Here is a 23,126-nt window from a genome sequence, read left to right as displayed (position 1 = left end):
AGCTCTTTGGGGATATAGGATGTCCATACCAACAGTGTATAATAACCTTGAGTTTCTAATTTTGTCATATTTCACAGTCTTTAGTTGAAGGACTCCAGCATACTGCCACTTAATTCACTTAACAACTGTATTTTTTTCCTTCCTCTGTTTGCATTGTCTTTTCTATGCTTTTCCTTCATTTGCCTAAAATTATCAGAGTGAGTCTTGAAAACATTAAAAAAAACCACATTTCCTGCAAGTTTAATTTTTCTTGGTTCAACATTGCCAAAATAAGGTATCAGCGTAAGAGCAGTAATGGGCTTCTTTACTGGTGACATAAATGTTTGTGTCAGTAGAAATTCAGTAGGTGGCATTTTGACCCTTTCCCACCATACTAGGGTAGTAATTCTACTCTTCAGAGAATTGAAGCTTCAGCCAAAGATTTTACATAGCCTTACAAATTAGCAAATCTTACTAGTATACTGAGTTGTGGACAAGGAGGGGTGGGAGGAAGTGTACTTTGTAGCTACTCATCATTCTCCTCTGAGGAACCTGCTTCCAGTGAGAAGTATAACTAATCGGACTCTCTTGCCTTTGTGATAAACTGGAAGTGGGGTGTAAAGGGCGAGGGCTACTGTACTAAACCATTTTTATTATTTATTGTTTGCAAATTAGTTTTAATGTCTATAGTCTAGATGATGACTTTATTTCGAAACCAGTAAGATGAATAAAGTAGTACAAGTGTTAAAAAGTAAACTATATTCTGAATGATTTTCAGAAACATTTAATGATAATCCAGGCCAACTGGAAAATTACTGTTTAAAAAAAAAACATGATGGGATATGTTTGATTTGATAAAAGAGGTGGGCAGATTTTAGAAAAGTAATTTATTTAGAATTTTTTTCCTTGGCTAGCTCAGTAATTTTTACTTCTGACGAAGCCCACTTGTTAAAACTCCTTTTTAAAAAAAAAAAAAAAATCCATTGTTTCTTGGGATGTCCAGTAAGCATTTGTCAAGGATAGAGGCTTGATGAATAAAAAATATATTATATAGGTTAATGAACCCCACGGTAGCTTTCTTGGTGCAAATTATTTTCTTTATAGAATACTTTGACTTTAAATACTTTATTTACTCAGCAAGCCAGCTGTTTTCCTGCCAGTGTTCAAACTATTCAGATTTTTTTAATGTAAAATGAGCAGGCTTGGCCTGTCACCTGGATCATCAATGAAGAGATATTTATTAAACGTACATCATATGTAAAGTATTGTACCAGGTATGCTTTGGCTCTTCAATTCTGTGCCACAGGAAATGGTGAGCAGTATAAAGTTAATTTAGTGTCATCTACCAACCAGCTTTATGGTTTAATATACTGTAAGACTTAATATTCATATAATCCGTTAATTTCAAGCCTTTCTTTTTTGTAATTCACTGGAAGTCATTTTTCTCTTTTTTCTCGGCATCGTTGAATTTGAATTCCCAGCTCTTTACTTGATATGTCTTATCAGAGCAGGGGTATTTATAGAGACACTCACCCGAATAGAAAACATAGGACATCCCGTTAAATTTGAATTTCAGGTAAACAGCGAATAATTTTCTAGTATAAACATGTACCTTGCAAATTTAGCTCAGTGGTCCTGTGTTTTTATGTGCTAAATCTGGCAAGCTTATACCTAAAAGAAAACCCTAGTTAGGCTTAATTTGCATAATTAAGTCCTAAATCAGGGCCATCGGTTCTGAGCATTCTGTAATCAAAAACCTTTTGATTATGTCCATCCTACATTTAGAATCACAAGATCGCAAATCTGTAAACTATTCTGTTTACAGGTTCCTGAGATTTGTTGGCTGCTCGGTACTTTGTAAGGATTTAAGCAGGGTAGATCAAAACCAGTAATTTTTCATTTTATCCCATGAAAGGTCACATGTCTTTATTACTTGTCCCAGGCTGTGCTCTTCTTCTGAATTGTCTGAACATCTGTGAAAGTAGTTTATCCCCAACTGGTAGTTCTGTAATATTCTCCCTGACCAGTCCAAGAGCCAGTGTAACTAAGTATACGCTTTCCTTTTCCATTCTCTTTTCTTTGCTAGTCTTCTCCTCTTCCCAACCCCGATAGAAGTCTATTATCAAAAGCAATAAAGCATGGCATTTCTCTGACATCATGCTCATTCTGAGTAACACGGCAACAGTTTCTATATGATCATTTGTAAATTTGTCAAGCGTAAGAGAGGAGGGTGAATAAAACGGAGTGTCCTCTGACAAAGGAAAATAATGCTCGCAGATATTAACCTGCAAGAAAGCCCTGCCTCCCTCTTACTGACCTGGAGACTGTCCTAACAAGAGTGAATTTTGCTTTGGGAGAGAATTGTTGCAGAGGGGTATTTAGGATTAGATGAAAAAACGTAAGAAAAGTCCTAGCTGGAAACCTCAGCACAGGGAAATAAATGCAGGCTTCGCCGTGGCAGAGTAAGAACCTGATCCTTTGGGAAGAGGTAGGTGGCCATGCTCCTAGGGCTTTGCTTAGAAACACGAGGATAGAAACCCCACAGTCCTCTTCCCCTGGTGCACTGGTTTGGAAAAGGTGGGAGTTCATGGAGTATCTGCTTAATAGAATGTGTCTTTCTAGAAGACTTAGTTCTTCCCGGTTGTGACACTGAAACCTGGCTCGCCTAGCTGCAGAATTCTCTTTTAGTCAGGGAAACCAACTTCTAGCTGCCTCCTGGCTCTGGGGGGGCCAGGAGGGTCCTGCTCTCTCCATGGACGAGGTCCTTGAACATCTCTCCACTTATTTTTATTTTAGAGAGCAAACACAAGGCCACTTTCCTGCCTGGCACAAGAGCCTTCTTTGCTTGACCTGAGGGCACCGTGCCCTCTTCTGCTTCTCTCCCTTACTCCCTGATCACAGCTGATAAGCTTGAAAGGGAGGACATCCTCACAAATGTGACGGTTTGCTGCTTCATTCATGGCATTAACTATATTCTTATTGTGTCCCTGAGCTGCTTGTTTTGAGTTGTTTCTCAGTCTGCCCACCTTTGGGACGGTGCTTTGAACTCCCTAAATTTTTTTTTTTTTAATCACCACACAAACAGTGCCTCCCCCTTCAAAGTCCTGGGCTCTCTGCCTGTTAGCTCCTCAGATGTTGTTTTCTAGCTCCGTCTTGTTCAGATGGAAACATACGGCGGATCTGGTAAATCCTGGCCTCTGAAGTGTACAGTGCCGGTCCCCTGCTAAGGACTTTCTAGGGAGGATCTTGAGATCGAAACCTACAGAGCTGGAGCCTCAGGGTCTGAAGAAGCTTCAGGTACGCAAATGGGAGGCGTGAGAGAAAAGGAGGTAAAAGTGCAGCTCTGTGTAGGTTCGCATCCTGCCTCTACCACCTGCCATCAGTAGAACCCTGGCCAGGTTACATAACCTCTGTATTCTCATCTGTGAAATGTGGATAATGATAGTGCCTAGTTTGCAGGGTTCTTTCTGGCATTAAATGAGATAATCTACTTAATAAGTGTTAGTTGTTATTTCTCAATTCCTACAGAAGTAAAGCTTCAACCTTGAGAACATGACAGACACATTTTATTGTGGTCGAAATGGTTAAAAGTTGGGTGTGTTCAGGCCAGTGGTCGAATCCCATCTCAGTCTCTAGTTAGTTAGCCCCAGTTCTTTTATCTGTAAGCTCAGATAATAATAGGAATGTACCCGAATAGCACAGTGAAGTTTTGAGGAGGATTAAATGAAGAAGTGGACTGATTATTAATTATACTCTCTAGAGCCTCATGAATTTCTTCAGTGTCCAGTGCTGGAGTGAGGTCACCAGTTCCTTTGGCTGTGAGACCAGCTGTTCCTAGGGTGATCTTGTTTTCCCCAGCAAATCCAGTTTAGCTTCATACCTTCCATCTCCCCTAAAATGTCATGTGAGCCCATATTTGAATAGAAGTCCAAAACCCTTTTTCCCCGCAAAGTCACATTTTAAGAAGTGCACATCAGTTGAGATGAATTGTAGGATTGCTTATCTGTTGAAAATCCAAAACCCAGAAGTAAACGAATTTTAGACAGGGTGAAGGCTACTTGTGCCTATTTTCACACCTGTATTCTTGCATGTGAAGTGCTTTGATGGGCTAACCACTTTATCATTTTATTGTACTTTATTAAATCATAAATTTTTATATCTTGCTAACGATCCTACAGGAAGCTTAATTGTTTATAAGAACATCTTAGTTAACTGGAGTTCACCAGGTTAAGCAGAACACAAATTGAAGGGGTTATAAATGAAACATACTCAGTTCCTCTCATTTTAGTCAGGATGCTCTGTTCAGATAATGGGGAGATGCTGCTGGGTCAGAAGGACCCAGGATGCCTCAGCAGTACTCTCAACCATTCTTCCTCCTATTGTGTCATAGTGATGACTTCTTCTAAGTGTGGGTCCCCCCATCCCCCCCTCCACCCCTAACCCCCACATTTGAAGAGTAAAATCGCTGGATGAGATGCATGTGGTATTTCAGAGAAATTCTGACTTGTATTCTGGGAGGCATAAAACGTTGTCTGTGCAACTCATTCCTTACCAGGTGTTGCCTTCTGGGAGGGTAGAAGTTTGTAAGTCTTTCAGAAGCTTGAGTTAATCTGTTAGGAGTGAGCAGATAGCTAAAGCGTTGTATAGGAAATATTTAAAGCAGTTACTGCCACAACTGTATAGACTTGTAAGCAATACCTGTTAAGGGGCCCAGTAGTAAGGTCCCTCTCTCCTTAGAGCTGTTCCTTGATACACAGGGAAATCCCTCCTTTGGCCTCTAGGTCTCCCAGCCTGGTTGTATGGTCAGGTGATCCTACAAAAGCAAGTGCAGACCCAATTAATTGAAAGGACAGCCTTGCTGGACCTTAAGTTCAATTGGCCACAGAATGCAAAGGCAACCGTAAACCTGGCTTTCCAAAAAGGAAGCCACCATTTTGGATCTGAGCACTTGAGATGTGGTTAGTCCCAACTGAGATAAGTTGTAAGTGTAAAGTGTACACTGAAATTTAGAAATGTAATCTTAAAAAAAAAAAGAATGTAAAATAGCTCATTGAGAATCACTTTTATATTGTCTACATATTGGTAAAATTTTTCTGTATTGGGTTAGATAAAATATATTTTTTAAAATTAGTTTCATTGTTCATTTTTTGCTTTTGAAATGAGATTAGAGAAATTTAAAATTATGTATGTGACTTGAATTATATTTCTATTAGGCATGGCTATTCTAGGTCCTTGGTGTGAGATAAATGTATTTGGAGGACCGAAGCTTAGGTTAAACTGGTTTGCTGGTAGAGTAGTTAAAACTGGTGTGAGAATCCTAGAATCCCAAATTCTGGCTCCTGTCCTTTCACTCAGTCCTTCGTGCTTTCACAACTGCTGCGCTATTGATCATGTCTGCTCTTTCCTCTGCCCTGGTCATCAGGGAAGCTGGACCTGTTCGCTCCCAGGAGCAATTAAGTATTACCTTCTGTATATTCTCAGAATACTTCACTGAGACCAGAAGGGTAGTTTCTGTAATACTGATCCCTCCACTAGCTTGGGACCTCAGGAAAAGCACTTCTTCATCTCTGGGTGCTGTTACCCATTGTAGCGTCTCCCACCTGAGAGAACACATGGAACAAAGGCTTATGGGAACCTCCTACGTGTATCTAAAAGTCTCTGATTCCTAACTGCCAGTTTCTTTTCCAGCAGCCGCTTCCCATTTTAAGTAGTAAACATAGCCTGCAACCCCCTGCCTTTAGTCCTGTTTCTGCATTTCTCTTTTTCAGCCCTCTTTTTTCATCTCTGCTGTTTCCCCCTGTGTCTTCGGACAAAACAAGCGAAAGGTAGGTGGAAGGTTTTAATAGCCTAACCAACCAAGAAGTAAACTTTAGAGAAGTTAAATTTGTTTGATCATTAACAGACGTTGGCATTTTGTTTTATTCAGAAGATGTGGTCTTGAGTGAAGTATTTTTCACTTCTATTTAGTAGTTCTTCAGTACTCCTTTGCCTGCAAAAATCTGAGGGTAAGAAATTCCCCCCCCCCCTTTTGGCTATTCATGTTTTCCACTATCAGTAAAAATTTAAAAACAAATCAGCCTCGCACATAAAAGAAAACACCTGTTTGGCATGGAGAAATTGGCCAGGGAAGTCTTTTTCCTGACAGGCCAAAAGCGACCATCACAGGGCCCCTTATAAAAAAAAAAAAAAAAAGTCATTTTTTTTCTTTATTTCATGTGAGCATTGGCAGAAACTCTGACAAGCAGTTCTTCATATTTTATTATGTTCTTGTCTGCAGAATCTCTGTCAGGCAAAAACCTTGTCAGCGGAAAACCTGTCGTAGGATCAGAGGAGACAAAAACAGGTGTCACATAGGCAGTCAAAACTGAAGGAAAAAAGAGATTAGGCTAAAGAGAGAAAGGCAGACAATTACATTAATGCCATTGCTTTTATCTTATAGATGTGTGTTATTATCTCGGGGTGCTGAGTGCGCAATTGCCTCAAAGAAAAGTAGACAGGAGACAAGGGGAAACTTGATAGTTATTAGCTGAAGAGGCAGTGTGTCAAAGCTGGATGGGGTTCAAAGTTTTGCAAAGGAAAAAAACTGCAGGCAGCCAGCAACGGCTGTGTGGTTCTGCTTTCGGCTACATGAACCTAGTAGCAATCTAACATCTCGACTTGGAAACAGATCACAGAGAGAAAAATTAATGAAAGATCTCATTTGGAGGTTTTGGGGGTAGCATTTATCCTATAGACCATGCCACTGAATCATAATAGTTTCTCTCATAAAATCTTGCCTCAATGTGAGACACGAAGACAGGCATTTGTCAGTTCAGCTGTGTTGTTTGGATATGTTTAAAACACCTATTATCAACACACTTTTAATTAAAAAAAGCTATTAAGAAACCCTTTTACTAAGTGTGAACATCTGTACGTGCAAGCTGTAAATTAGGAGATCACATATGCGTGCCTCAGTCAGAGACTAAATGAACTTGGCAAGTGTTTTCTATTACTGGTTTTTAAGTACAGTAAAATATCTACAGGAACAATTGCTACATTTTAAAATTGGGATTTTTTTTTTTATTGTGCCTGTTGGTCCTGATTAATAGAACTTGCCTTCTAATCAGAAATTAGGGTAATTACCATTATCAAATTGGGTAACCAGGATTCACAGAGCTAACCAGTATCTTCCCCCTCTGTTTACATCATTTCAGGAGACTTCTTTTCTCAAAGTTTTGAGCTTTATGAAATATTTGTGATGGTATATAATAGTTTCATTTTGGGAGTGGCTTAAACTCTGAGAGCCGTTTAGCCTTGTTGATAGCTTTTAGGTGTCAAAAGAACCAACTAGTAGAGAACGGGATGGTAACTTTAAGGCTTTCCTCTCTGCTCAATTGTACATTGATCATATTAATGGAAAAATCGGCAAGCATTGCTTTAGTCCCTGACATTTTCTGATCATGCATTTAAAATTTGGTTAGTTTAGACTTTTCCTGAGACTGCCTTCTTAGCCCTTTTTTAATGAGCAGATCTTTATATAGAGGTCTTTTATCCCACCAGTCATAGATGCAAAGCAGTTTGATACTTGATATATGCCTTAAGCCAATCCAGCAATACAGAAGAAAACACGCATCAGTGTCAAAAGTATGTGTGATAGCCCAGAGTTTTAAGGGATTACAGTGAGAGAAGAAAGATTGATTATAGATTTAGAATGAGATTTCAGGCTGACTTACTGGGAGAGGGAAGGAAAAATACTTGTGACACAAAGGTGACGTTCATTAAAAAAAAAAAAAAAGACCGAATATAATCATTTCTTTCTTTTAGGTATTTTTCCTACCAGCTGCTGGCTTTTTGTATCACTGCTCTCTCTCTCAGTTTTGAAATACTTCTTCACTACATGTGAAAGAGTTTAAAGCACATGTTCTATCAAAAATAAATATGCCTTGCATTTATAATGTCTCCATAGTGAAATTCTGATACAGATACATGCTACTTAAAGAAAATCAAGTCTTTAAAGTTAATAAATTGGGAGTAGGGTGATTATTCTCTTACAGAAGAATTCATTTTCTGTTTGTTGAATGAAGGATGCACATGTTCCGTTCAAGTAGCAAATTTCAATTGTTACTTTTAAAGGGGGTATATTTTGTAGTCAGTGTGCATTTAATTCATTGATCTGTGAATTATATAAAGCAAGGTTTGTGTAGTCAACTTTCAGCTCACCTTGGTGACTAGAGATTGAACAGCAGCAGGAATAATAATAATCCCCAAACCTGGTTTCAGCAAGTAGATTCGGTTAGTCAGTCTCTTAGACGTACTGTCAAGTTTGCAGATTGCATTTGCTCTTTCCCCTTACCACCTTCTGATGGAGATGCATATGAGGAGAGACATGCCCCCAAAAGTGGGCCATGGAAGGAAAAGGAAGGAGGAAGAGAAGCGAAACCAAGGATCTGTTTAATCTCCTTGCCAGGAGAGCGAGCTTCTGAATAACCCAGTGTTGACAGTCTACTTTTACGTGTGCCTCCGTCAGACTTTAATGATTTCCAAAGTCTGTTGTGAGGACTTTATTATGCATAAGGCCACGGCGGGGGGGGGGGGGAATGCCAGTCAGTTTGAAATATTACCTAGGTAGTCTCAAGTGGAGCTCAAATTCTACCCTGGACTAATTGTCGGTGTGTGTGTGCATATCCACACACACTCAAAGCTGCATGTCAGCCAGGGAACAATTAAAATCCGTGAGACAGTGGGAGCTCATTGGAGCTCCTTCTGTCCCCCTTTGCTCCCTACAGTGTAGGATCACATTCCTAACGGACCGTAAGAGTATTCATATAGCTATCCCTCATGTATTAAGGCACAAGAAAAAAATCGGGCATCGTTCACATAAGGCATATAAGATATAGTAACATAATCAGAGTTTTTGGAGGCTTGGCAGAGGTGTTGTTGTTGCTGTTTTGTTTTGTTTTTTTTTTTTTTTTGACTTAAAAACACTGACACACTATTTGTTCAAGAAGAAAAATAAGCCCTTCACACAGAAGGGCTGACAGATTTTATCACCAGGCTTGGGGATCAACTCTTTCAGCTACGTATCATTCCTTTTCTTCTTTCCTTAAAAAAAAAAATTCTAAAAGTAAGCCGTCTCTCTCTTTGGTATTAAATATCCTAATTAATTCAGCCTTGACAGTTCCAGTTAGAAAGTTATGACTTAAATGGAACATGAGTTATTTTATACTTAATTTGCTCCCAGTTACACAGTTCTCTCCCCACAAAAGTATTGAATACAATGTGCAGATCTAAATATTACTTCAAGTCGTAAGGACTTTTTCTCTTCGTAACAATCATGGTCCACCTTCCTGATCGATCACCTGATTCACTAAAAAGTTTTTAATATGTCATCATTGCCATTTATTAATGTTCTCCCCCAGTGCTACGGCTTTTATTGGGAACTGGCTTACAACCTATGGGTGGGTTAAGGCTTTGCCCTGTGCCTTGATGCTCTTGGCCTAGTAAGAGAGCTGAGTCTTATAATGGGAAAGGATTGATGTTTTAATGCTTCCAAAAGGCCCCTTTACGATGAAATTCTAAATATGTAAAATCCCATTAAACCTGCAGAAGTTCATGGGCTAGCTACCTTGAAATGACATATCATTATATTGGGTATAGTGTGCAGATTATAAAGTATCGTATAATTGGAAATTATTGGTCATATTAGCAAGAATGAAGAGCCACCCACCCTTATAAATTCAGAGGTTATGGTCTGGGTACTTGAAGTAGGAAAGGGAACAATATTCTGATTATAAGTAATCAAAACTTAAAAATCTGCCCCCAGAAATTGCCCTAATAAAATTCTGTCACTAACAACTGTTTTTATTCGACCCTTCAAGTCATCGTGGAAAGAATTCCATAAAACAACATTTAAAGACACATTGAAATGTTAACCTCTTAGAAATTAAAATAGTATTCTAGGACTCACAGCTCCTAAAAGCTGACCACTTGATGCTCTTATAATTCGGAATCCTAAGGGGAGTTGGGGCAAGAGACTGTAGTTCTCGAAACAATTCGCTTCGCAATTTAAGGCTCACTTGGCTTTCTCCCAAAATGAAAGCATAAGGCTTCTTTAATTTTTTTTTATTTCTAAAATTGCTTCAAATTAGCATTTAAAAATTTAAAAATATCCAGGACAGGACTAGAAATGAGTGAAATAAAAGGCTTCCTTTTCGACCGTTTTCATACAAATTTTTAATTGTTTTACTCTGCGAAGGAGGTGGCTTTGAAAAATCGTTCCATTTGGCTCACTTTTTCTTTTATTGAATGGCTATAAGCTTCACACCGCCATGCCTGAACAACTGTTCGATGGAATCCACTGGACATCAGGGCCTGAAGTATTTGAGCGTATTCCTGTGAAAACCACCTAAGTCACTTGAATTTGGCTTTTAAAGAAAGTTATGTTTAAAAAAAGTTGTGGAAAACTAAGAACTATAAACTATCACTGAGAGCCAATTTTCTAGGATCGGTGAAAAGCACTTTTATACTCCTACATTAAGAAAAAAATGTATCTGAATATGGTCTTATTTCTGTGACCTTCACAGAAAATATTGGAAGTGAAGTCTGTAGAATTACAGGTTTACATTTATTTTAATTTATTTGAAGGTTTGGGGAGTAATTCCTGTTATTAAAAATCGAAATAAAAAAATAGTTATTCACATTTCATTTAATAGATGCAAGTTCTTTTATAACCACCCCTCACACACTGCCGGTACTATTTTATACATTTGAAAACTGAATTTTATAAAGGACATTACTTTGTTCTTTAAGTTAGCAACGTAGTTAAAAGTATATATTACTTCATATTTATTCCATATTTTGCGTTACATTTTATACTTATTTTACTTTTACGTTACACACTTACATTAATGAAGCACGGAAATTCCGGCTGTTGTCCTTATGGTGATTCTGTTCCTGACAGAAATGAGTTTTCTCCATACTGACTTTTTTGGGTCTTGTGGCTTAGCCACCACTTTCCTTTGAAAAACTATAGATCCTATCAAAGTGTTTATTGAAATTATATCCAGGCTTCAATTTCTCCTTTGTTTTATAGCCTGAAAATTACCAGTTTAAACTTCTGTTTCTGGCATTGTAAAGAAATCCAGGTAAATTATGTTCCCTCAGTAACCTAATTCACAGTTTAAGAAGCTCTTATTGTATGATTTTTTTTCTTTTTCTAACTAGTATCCATATGGTACAGTTAAACCCTTTTCTTTTTCCCAAGAAAATTCTGCATACTAAAAAAGAGGTTAATTTGTCTGTTTGCTTTTTTGCTTTTCCTCCAGACCTTTTACAAAAGAAAAATAATCTTTTCTTTGTAGATGCTCTTCTTACCTTATTGTGTTGACTGTTCTCTGACCCCTTTCAAAAGTCTATGCACTTGTCCCTTGGTATCCAAGGGATTTGGTTCCAGGACCCGCACGGATATCAAAATCCATGGATGCTCAAGTCTCTTATGTAAAAAGGCTGTAGTATTTGCATATAACCTATGCATATCCTCCCAAATCCACCATATACGTTCATCATCTCTAGATTACTTATAATACCTAATACAATGTAAATGCTATGTAAGTAGTTGTAGGACATGGCAAATTCAAGTTTTGCTTTTTTGGAACTTTATGGAATTTTTTGTGTGTGAATATTTTCCATCCACGGTTGGTTGAGTCCATGGATCAGTACCCATGGATATGGAGGAGGACTGGCTCTACTATTACCTTTTCCTATAGCTAGGAGACCATAGATCTAGCACATGGATCACAAACTTAGTGATCTGAACTATGATTCTCATAATGTCTGTTCATTATGATGTGGTCTCTACACCCTGGTATTAAGCCTGTTTTCTTTCATACCACTAGATCTCATACTGCTTTTACCTAGAAATCCATTGGATGCCCCCAAATAATGCTTGAAGTGGTAGGAAAGGGAATAAATTATGCAACTTTAGTTAATTTCTGCTCAGCTAGCAGCCCCATCTCACTTCCTAAACTGCTGTAATTACCTACCCCCACTGTTGTCTAGAGTGTAAAGAGCAGAGGGGAGGGCTGAGAATGAGACGTGAGTGAAATCAAGAATTGGGTGGCACAGTGGAATCGAATCCTATCTTTGCACACTAGCTGTGTCCATCCACTGAACAATATGAGAGCTGAACACCCTTGATTGATTATGTTTCAGATATGGTTGCTGAAGCTCTTATGATACAATAGGCACAGAAGCGACCCAGTAAACGGGCAACGTGTAGTTGGTATGTGCATGATTGGCTCACTTTAAGTGCTATCATTGTTGAGACAGTTTGCTCTTAGATGAGGGGACCTCTCCAAGTTTTATAGAAAAGAAAAACAGAACTTGTATGGAAGCTGGAAGAAAAGGGTAGTTAAAAAGGTAAATAAAGAAAGAGGAAAGGCCCTTAATAAACAGCATTGAAAAATTGAAAATTTGAAAAATGTAGCTCAGCAGTTGGAACCCTGCTTGTCTCTCCAGCCTCATCACGTGCTACTCTCCCTTGTTCACGTCCTAGCAGAAATGGCTTTGCCTGGAACACCCCATCCCTATCCCTGTTTAAATTACGTTCTCATGTCACATACCCAGTTTGTAATACTGTGTGTTAATGTGTATTTTTTTAAAGTCTGCTTTCCTCACTAGTTTTGTTAGAAAGGCAGTGGGCAGCTCACTTTTGTTGGAACAGAGAGCCATGTTAGAGGGTTATGAGGCTGGAAAGTAGTAAATCAGTCTTTCCAAGGTCTTCTGACCCAGGTTAAGAATTTGGGGGCTGGGAGGGTAGGGCTGGAGCATTACTGGAAACTTTTGAGCAGAAAAGAGACATATTCTAAGCAGCCTTTTGAGAATACTGACTTGAGAACTGACTCTGTTCTTTCTGTAGTACACCAGAGAGAGCAGAGGCAGACCACACCACACCAGACCAGCCAGGAGTCGCTTGCAGTAGTGGGCTTAGGAGGGTCTAAAAGCCTCTACTGAAGTGGTAGAAGGTAGGCCAGAGAGGAGGGTTAGATCCAGGGGAACTGCAGTGGAGACATTTACGGGGACTAGGTAGTCAGAGATAATTTTGAGTGTTCATGCTATATAAAGTTCAGTGAGAAAAACAACAACAAGATAGAAATTTGTAACTAGTGTGTGACCCTTAACTACATAAAATTATGGACTGAAGAAAAGTAGATGCAGCTACATCAACATGTAGACAGTAGTGCCTTTGGTTGGTGGGATTATGTATGACTGTCTTCCGTTTGTTTTTCTTTTTCTCAAATTTATATTTTTTCAATGAGCATCTATGAGATATTCAGTCCAAAAAAAATCACAACAAAAAAGATTTGATTTCAAGCATTTTGGCCTAGTTTCTTGGGTTTACCTTTCACAGCAGTAGGGGTCACAAGTACATGTTTGGAGTTGAGGGCACAGAGTTTGGGTAGAGCTCAACTTACAGGTTAGGGATGGCCGGTGTAGTATAGGAGTAGTTGGATTCCTAGAGGCAGATGATCACAGGTGGGCAGCTGGAGAGGCAGCTGCTCTGGAATCCTGATGGGTCCCCTGCATCTCAGTTGATTTCCCGTCCAAATCCTCCAAACTTGAAAATCTCAGTCATCCTGTAACCCTGACTCATCTTCACTCCAAGCATCTCTTTTCTTCCCCGTACTTGTTAGCTTGGTCTTGATTCTTTGTTCTCCTTTTCTTTCTCCTTGTACTAAGGTAGTGGTCTTCATGCTATTGTCTTGCCTGCCCCCAAAAGAATTTTGAAAACAAAGTTCCATCCTAACATTTCCATATGCTGAGTAACTTGCCAAGGTCATGCAGCAAGTTGGTGGCAGAGCTAGCATTTGAACCCTTGGAGTCTAGCCCTAGAAACTCTGTCCTTAATCTGGAGGATAACAAGCGCTCTTGAAACACTGGGAACTTCAAATCATTGTTCTAAGTCATTATTTTTTCTCTTAACTCTTGTTTCCAGTTCACTGTCCCCAAATAACGTTACCACAAATGAAATCATATGTTCACTGCAAAGTCTTTTATCATTCATGTCTGCAAGGAAAATTAAGAAAATAAGATAATATATCCATAAATGGAAATTTTATTGTTTAATTTTTATCAAGAGGAATAAGATCAAAGCAATATAAATATTACATATTTTCATAATTTATTAAACATAAAGTAGATTTTTGTCAGAAATGCATCTGTCAATAAAATGGATAGGGCAATAAATTTTTTTCTTCCTAGATTAGTTCATGTATCAATAAATGAATAGTACTTATTGTAAGAAAGAGGAAAGGTACACTATCGGTTCCTTCCCCATTTTTGCAGATCTAAGTGCTCAGACACCTGTTCACATGAATACGTGGGACTAGGAACTTTATCACATTGTCATTCGGTTCTTAGAAATCATTTCAGATTATGTGCCAACAATTACACAGTGATCAGTTAGTTTCTCTTTGTTTCATCCACCTTATTACCCAGATGTTGTTAGAGTCATTTACTTTCTCAATTTCTGGAGAAAGACATTAACAAGACATAGCAAATGCCAATTTATAAACTTAGCTGTTAGTCTTTCACTTTAGAGGCATATCATTTATTCTTGTATACACCAAAAAGACTGAGAAAATTAAAATACTGTGTTAGTTATTCAGATGACTTCTGCAATATATCTTTTTTTTAAGGTGATAACTTTTATTACTGCATATTTAGCTTTCTTAATTGATGAAAATTTCCACCAGTGCTCATAGCCAAATCAGGCTGAATTATCACTGGGAAAAGAAATGAACTCAACATTTCAATACAAATGAATGTATTAATATGCATTTTGAGAAAAGTTGTAAATAATAAATTATGAACTGCAGTTCATAGGATAGTTTGCTAAAACAGTCTAGAATAAAATGTGGAGCTAATAAAATTAATAAGTGTACAATAGAAATGCTATTTCACATTACTTAATTAGTAATGATGCACTATAATGTATAACTTAAGATTTTTATGAAATGACGAGTATGTTAAAAGTCAGGGTATTACTTTAATAATGATTGTGTGTATCACAATCTGATGTTGGACTTTAGGAACAAAGTAGATAAGAGCCATGTTTTATAAAAACATGGTCAAACTTTTAATGTGTTTAATGAAAGAAGTTATATACTGCTAAAAATTAAGTGCTTTGGCATTTAGGTCATAATTTAATTGTATTTCTATTAACAGGATGTAGACATATTCAAAACTTTATAAGATGAAAATGATTAATCATAACAAATATTTTGATGGTATTTGATTAAATAGGTAGTAACTGCCTTATTAAGTGATAAACATTGTTTCTGAATTTCTGTAAAATTCCTATCCACAGGTTTTATTCAGTGCATCTTCGAAATTTCATAGGTCTGGGAAAATATTCAAACTGAATTTAAAAGAGTGGGCATCACATGTGCTCGGGGGCTTTTTTTCCCAGGTGATGACACCTCCTGGGGATGAGTGTCAGGAGTAATTGAAAAGAATGGAGGGAAAAGCCATTTTCAGCATTAGACACTTTTGCTTTGCGCTCACAGGATACTTCCTAAAAAGTGATACCTTATTAAATAGGAATGCAAGAGGTGAGTGCGTGACTGTTGCCCATTTTACATAAGGTCTGAATTCTGAATGCTCCAGCATAGACCCGAATATCAGGTTCTAGCTACCCTTTACTTGTATATGCATAACCAGGGGAAGAGGGTCCTTTTCCAGGTTCTTGGTGTTTTTATTAATCCTTAAACAAGGCTTCACAAAGCGATTCAAACTGGCCACTATTTTGACCCCCCCAGGAGACCTTTACACCCTGCGCCAGTGCACTGTATAAGTCAGGTCAGAGTTATGCCTTTATTTGGTAAAGGAAAGAAGGGTATAGTTTTCACAGGAGAATTGGGGATGGATAATCTGCATGAACAGGCGGGCCTGTTCTCAGGGGGATCAGTTTTAGGAAAGAGTAAATATGGGATTACAGGATCTGGAAATTGAGTCCCCATGTCTGCGTATCTCTGAAAGGCCGGTGCATACCCCAGGTTTAGGCAGATCATCATTTGAAGTCCACTGAGTCAGGGCATCTCCCAGTGGAATATTGCAAACATTTCCTACCCTGTTCACTTAACTCGTAAGTTATCCTGCCCTCTAACTCACCTCTGTGGTTTTCAGTGGCATGTATTGTAGGCGTATATGTCAGCATCACCTGTGGTAATTTTTCACCCGAACCATGACCATCTCCCTCTCGACCCTTCTTCCTTAGGGGTTGTGGCTCTGTGGCCATGTGTCCCCAGCTGACACCTATTGCTTTAAATAAACTTCTGGACTCTCGTCAGAGTTTTACATCTAAAATTATAAGTCATTTTCACCTTATAAAATGTTTAATATTTTCTATATCCTATTAACCAGAAATAAAATTATATTATAACCTTTCCACAGGTTTTGGCCTGCAGTGTTAAGGTTTCTTACAGACTGCCCATCTGACTTTTCCGTATTTATCTTCAACTCTTTTGCTGCAAGCCTGACACATTCTTTGGATATTTAGTTCTCTTACACACACCTCATTAGTGCAGTGGTTCTCAAAGTATTGTCCCTGGCCAGCAGCGTCCGTGTCTTGTGGAGACTTGTTAGAAATGCCAATTCTTGGCCCCCACCCCTGACCCAGTGAATCAGAAACTCCAGGGGAAGGTGGCCCAGCCATCTGACCTGTGTTTTAACAAGCCCTTCATCTGATTTTGAGACACATAATGTTTGAGAACCCCTGCCTTAGTTCCGTCTACCTGGACTGTCGTCCTCCTTTCTCGCTTGCTGATGACTTACAAGAGTATTCCTTCCCGGCAGAGTGGCCCTCTCTTCTGTGTCCTACGGTACTTTATCACATCTCTTTTACAGCAAAGATGACTTTTGCATCTGCATGCGGTACCTACCTTGGTGATAAGTTGTTAAGTGCCAGTGAATAAACGCATGTTTGCATGAATGAAGGAGAAGAGCATTTTAGGAGGAATGGTGTTCAATCAGGTCAGCGGCTATGGCGAGATCATGGAGAAGAATGAAGGGAAAAGCGATGGGGTTTTGTAGTAAGGCAGGTGTTGGTGACCTTTGAGATGCTTGCTTCGGCAGAGTGATGGGCAGGAAACCCAGATTGTTGGGAGTTAGGGACTTCCAACTTGATGAAGACTTGCACGTTTCCAGAGTTGCTTATTGACTGTTTATCTGAACGTGTGGTAGAAAAAGAAGTTCTTGGGAGAAATAACTAAGTGACCTTAGGCCAGTTACTGACCCTCACGGAACCTGTGATCTCCGAATAGGCAGTAATAGTTTTAAGTTTTAAGTTTTAAGTTTTTTTAAAGGATTAAACGAGATTATTGTAACCCTTTAGAATGATGCCTAATATTTAGTTAGTACTTAAATGGTCATTTCCTTTATTCCCCTTCCCCATACAACAATAATTTTTATTTATTAATGTTGTTGATGGCATCCATCACCCTTTGCAAATTTGTATGAGATATGAATTGTTCAGGATACCCTGGAGAAATTGTGAATTGCATTTAGCCTGGAACTAACATACCTTGTTGGACCACTGACAGCTCCTTTGAAATACATGTTATCTAGCTGGAAGGACACCCCCAAAAGGTAGTTGTCTTAGTTAAGGCTCTTTTAGATACAAATTACAGAATCCTACCTCAAGCAGACAGAGAGAGAGAGAGAGAGAAGGGGAGAGAGAGCTTTTGTTGTCTCGTGTAACTGAAAATTCTGGGAGGGTCCCACCCTCAGGCACTGCCATATCTGTATCTTCTGGATCAAACAACACTGTCAGTCCTTAGTCTTTCTCAGACCATCCTGTGGCTCAACTGTCCTCCATGTGACTCTCATTCCCAAGCATATTTGCCAGCTACAAATTTCAAGAAGAGGAAAGAACTCCCTAGTATTTCTAACTGAAAGCCTGGATTCAATATCACTCTTTAGACTTAGGTCACTTGCCCATTCTTTTCTGCTTTTTTTTTTTTTTTGCGGTACGCAGGCCTCTCACTGTTGTGGCCTCTCTCGCTGCAGAGCACAGGCTCCGGATGCGCGGGCTCAGCGGCCATGGCTCACAGGCCCAGCCACTCCGCGGCATATGGGATCTTCCCGGACCGGGGCACAAACCCGTGTCCCCTGCATCGGCAGGCGGACTCTCAACCACTGCGCCACCAGGGATGCCCCACTTGCCCATTCTTAAACTGGTTGTTTTGGCCAAGGAACTGGGAGGTACTGGTTTTCCAGGCCTGGCTTCAGGAATATTCTGTTCTATGAAATAAATGGTACTGAGTGTAGGAGAAAAGGGGTTCCCTGAAGGGAATCCAGTTTCTGTTCCCAGAATGAAGGGGAGGCACGGCAGGTGAAACAATTGATATCATATTATTGTGCAGACAAGTGCTTTTCAAATTGTGCTTCTGGGAACTCTAGGGGTCCCACTGAGATGCTTACACAGGAGGAAGGGAAGAAGAGAGTAATGCGTGGTGGGAAGTTGTCAAATTCATGCTCACTCGAGCTTTATTAAGAGTAGCTTCACTTTCATATATTTTTATACCCAATTTCTGGCTAAGATTTCATTTGAAAGTGGAATTTTGGCAATACCATTGAAATAGGACAATTTTAGCAGATGGTTAGGTCCATAGCTCATAAAGGTAGATGACCATCATTTTTCCACTCCATCCTGCTGAACAAGTTCTTGCCCTACCTTTCCTTCGTTCCCATTGGCCCAACTCATATTACTAACCCACCTGAGATCCAGACTTGAATCCCCCAGTCAGACATAGGAAGAGCATGACATTAGGCAGAAGTCCAGTTCTCAGTTTACTGTTATTATGACAGTTTAAAAATTGTTACTTAACCCTTTGCCGACCAAGGAGACGTCCCCTCCCAAAGCTGTTGTCAACTTGGTGACGCAGTACGATCCAGCAGTTATAAAGCAGAAAATTTGATTCATTCAAGAAATTTGACCGAGCATAATCTTTGATGATATGTTTATGCTGAAATTTGCAGTTGACATCTGCAAGCTGAGCAGTTTAATTTTTCAAGCCTTCCTCTGTGGCTCATCTCCTAGGTAACTGCTGCTTAAATCACACCCGTGGGACTTTTTCCTTATCAACTATTGACTTTCTTTAACTATTTGGCCCGCTCCTTCATTTTCCATATCAGAGCCCAAAATGTAGCTATTTGTGTAAATAAAGTTTTATTGGAACATAGACATGCCCATTAGTTTAATTTAAGTCTGCTCTGTTTTCCCTCTGTAGTAGCAGAGGTGAGTAGCTGTGAAACACGGAGCATGGCCCATAAACCTAAAATGTTTACAGTCCGGACCTTTACAGAAAAAGTTGTTGACCTCCACTGTATATTTATGTGGTCTATTTATTTATGTGTCTTCCTACTTCTTGACATGTGGCATGCTAAAGAGTCAGTAATGTCCTTTTAATACTCTCACTCTCTGGCGGCCTCACAAGCATATATAGGGAAATACGTTTGCTTTTACCTGTTCCACCTGTGCTCTTTCAATTCTCTGAACAACTTCTCTTTGTTTCTGTGCCCTCAACAGTTTAGTCCTCTTCATCTTCTAAAACTTCCAGCCCTTTTTAAGGAGTGAGAGGGAGAGGGGTGACAGCTTTCCGCCTGGCCCTAGGACACACTGGTGCACACACCTGCATATACTTAATGCATAGATACAAGGTGCCGAACACATGGACAAAAATCAGGTTTGGTGTCATTTTATTTCCCCTCTACTCATCCCTCCCAGTTTCATATTTGTTGTGCTCACAGCAGTATAATTTTGTGAAGAAGTGCTTGATATGGGCCAGGAAGGTTGATAAAGGGAAACGGAAGAGGAGATTTCCCTCGACCTGCATGCTGGATTTCTGTAAGCAGAGCAGCGACTCATCAGAAGGCTGAGTAGTTAAGCTGTACTTGAAGAAAAACAGGGGTAATAATACCTCTTTCCTGCATTTTTGCTGTCTAAATGCCCTGTGGAGTGAGAGAAGACTTCAGTCCCTGCGCTTGCGAATCCCTTATCTTTCCCAAACGTTAAATTAATTTTTAAAGCTATTTATTCAAAGTTGACTTAACCACTAGAATAGGAAAGATCAGACAAATCAGCTGTAAGAAATGAAGTACGAGGAAACCCGAACTCTTTGACAAAGTATTCCTGGGAGTAAATGTGTTGAATGAAGCCAGCGGGTAAATGATAAGGGCCTTTACACTGTGGATGTAAGAAGGCAATTTATCAAGAGTACATGAACTCTCCAGTGACCACAAGTCAGGAGGAAACGAGAGTGGAGGAGGAGCCCTAAAAAAATACACTTGAAATACTAAAAAGTGTGAGTGTGTGCTCGCATGCACTTTTAAATACGCACATTAATATGCAGAAATACCGGTGTATTAAAAGAGGAGCTGCTCAGAGTGTACACATACGGTAGCCTGTGCTGTTGGGGGAGAAGGTATTAAGAATGGTTTCGAGCTTGCAGAAACCTTGGGTGCTTGCAGGTAGAGTTAGGATTTGAGCCTGGTGGTTGTTGTCTGATACCCATTTGCCTGACTCATGAGATTAGATGACCATCTTTCAGGCTCACGTGTTTATCTCTTTTAATCTTCAGAAGGTCCTGTGTACAATTCTGATAGTTGAGCTAATGCTTTTGTGTTCTCTTCAGGAGTTCAAAGCACCTCTCATTCGTTATCTCATTCATCTTTTCAGCATCTCTTTGAGCCCTGTAGGTGAGACAGCACTATCTTAATGGGTCACTTTAGAGAAACTGAGGAAAAATGTGGTCCCATTATCTGCAGTAAGGGTTCCGGGTAACTCAGATAAGGATGGGGATGAGAATGTATGGCTTTATCTTGGCTTTCAGAGCTAGGGAGAAGAGATGTGATTTCTTAGATTTGAGGAGAAAAAAGCCTAATTGTTGAAATATTAGTTCCACTAAAAATATTTACGCTGAGAATGGTCATCCCCAGTTTTCTGCCCTGAAATTACGCAGCTGAAATACACAGAAATTCTTGTACTTTGATTGTAGTCACTTTTTTTTCCAGTTTCATCTCATACTGAGCCCTTGTCAGAGCTGTTAATAAAATACCTAATTATGACTTGAATTCCTTTTCTTGTTTGTTTGTCTCTCCTGTATAACTTTTAGAGAACACTGAACTAACAGCTAAACAGCAAGAGGGGTATTTAGGAGAATTAAGTCTTGGGATAATTCCCCTTAGCTAATTCAGCTTTGAGGTAAATGACTAGTCCCCCGACCCAGAGGTCAGCTTTCCTTATTCCCTCTGAGTTAGTCCTTTTTCCCCTGTAAGTCTAAAGGACACCTTTCTTTTCCTCTTCAAACCATCCAGGTATCATAAGGGGTGAATCTTACTCAGAAAAACGATGCTGGTTGAGCCCGCTCGTGTGGCTGAGTTGGCAGCTGTGTGCGTGTTCCTTCTTTCGGTGCAGGGAGGGGAATACCGTGGTAACTTGGGTTGAGCCATAGTTCAATTAGCAAATTAATTAGTCAGGTTTTTAGCGCCAGCCACAGTCATTTAGAAACCTCCTCAGTGGCTCTCTTCCTGAAAGCCAAATGTATTTTGTATTTGCTGTCGTCTGCAATTTATAAACACACGGAATCCAAACAAACAAACAAACAAAACCGGGAGGAGGTGGGAAGAGCACTATTTACATTGCACAGTCCTGCTGAGACATCTGTGATTATGATCCAGCTGTTAGACATGGAGCCCCCTGTAACTTCCGGTAACTCGTTTCTCCTTTCTTTGTCTCTGCCCTCTCCTTTTTATCTCTTTATTCCCACCTGCCCCTGGACCTCTGGCGGGACCACCGCAGCCTTGGATAAGCTCAGCACGCAGCACCTCTACCACCCCACCCAAGTGGAGATCGTGCAGTCCAACGTGGTGTTTGACATCAGCAGTCTGATGCTCTACGGGACGCAGGCGGTGCCTGTGAGGCTCAAGATCCTGCTGGACCGTCTCTTCAGCGTCCTGAAGCAGGAGGAGGTGCTGCACATCCTGCACGGCCTGGGCTGGACCCTGCGTGACTACGTCCGGGGGTACATCCTGCAGGTAGGGGGAGGACGTCAAGCCGGTGTCGGGGGCCAGCTGGAGAAGGGCTGGGGTAGGAGCCCTCGGCAAACCTGCCCTCCTTCCTGCCCCTCACAGGCCCGGGCATGCACACCCCATTCTGGTTAACGTGGTCCTTTTGGCAGGCTGCTCAGGGAATTGGAAGAAAGGAGCTGTGGGCCAGCAGGCCGGCATCCGGCCTCAGTGGTGAACGTTAGAAAGGAAGTAGTGGCCTGTTGCCTAGGGTTGCTCTGTTTGCATTCTTTTGAATTCAACTCCCTCTCTCTACAACGCGGGCCTCCTGGCTTCCCCAACAGGCTTTATCGAAGCCCTACTAAAAGGGAGGGTACGGAGGAGGGTGATGGGTGTGCGAAAATCTGAAATTGCACTTCATCTGGGTTTCGTAGGGCTGGTTCTCACGCTTACTTGGTAGGTTTGGTATTTTCTTGGTTGTCTCTTCTCTGTACCCTAACCATTTATTGCTTCTTCATCCAAGTCAAAGGAACAACTCTGTAAACTCCCTGCTTTTGTAATCAGTAAACCCTCACATTCCAAAACATGCAAACCTGGTTGTAGCTTTGGCCTTCACAGCACCTGTTCCTCCAGCTTGAGCCCCTTCTGTGTGTCAGGGGCACTTCCGGTCTGGTAAGAGTCTTGAGACTTTTCCGAAGGGCCTGCAGCCTCCACTCCCCATGCCCCCAGCCTCCTCGCCTTTTCCATCATTTTTTGCCGTATGTCATGAGTCGTTTTGCATTGTGTACTTTGCCTCTGAAATGTTTTTATGGCCATCTGTCTTCCCACGACCCTTGAAGGGTAAATGTTTGAAAGCAGCATGTTGGGAGACCCCAGGATCCAAAAAGACTACACTGGATGATGAAGAAATACTCCCTCCTGCCAAAGGAGATCACAGTTGGAGAAGGTAGAATCTGAAGTGATGTTTTGAAATTTCTTTCGGGGGATAATACCAGGAGAATTGACCCATTCCAAAAAAAAAATTGGTTTTGGTTCTGCCAGCCTTGTTGATGGCCCGAACCACCCTGTGTTGTGTGTGAGGCTGCCAGCTTGGTATGTGATGA

General features: G+C 40.2%; 1 protein-coding gene across 3 annotated transcripts in view; it reads left to right on the top strand.

Annotated features, from left to right (window-relative positions):
* BNC2 (basonuclin zinc finger protein 2) overlaps nucleotides 1-23,126 on the top strand; it is a gene marked incomplete at its 3' end in the record, with an annotated part of 286,270 nt that overhangs the window by 141,777 nt on the left and 121,367 nt on the right. For all 3 annotated transcript variants that reach the window (XM_082843054.1, XM_082843055.1, XM_082843053.1), the window contains one exon: nucleotides 21,818-22,053. In XM_082843054.1, the coding sequence (XP_082699180.1) occupies nucleotides 21,818-22,053 (236 nt within the window). The remainder of the gene's footprint in view (nucleotides 1-21,817; nucleotides 22,054-23,126) is intronic.

Source organism: Leucopleurus acutus (assembly GCF_964270905.1).
Source record: "Leucopleurus acutus genome assembly, chromosome: 7".
In the NCBI taxonomy this organism is placed as follows: domain Eukaryota; kingdom Metazoa; phylum Chordata; class Mammalia; order Artiodactyla; family Delphinidae; genus Leucopleurus; species Leucopleurus acutus.
This window is presented reverse-complemented; position numbering and strand designations above follow the sequence as displayed.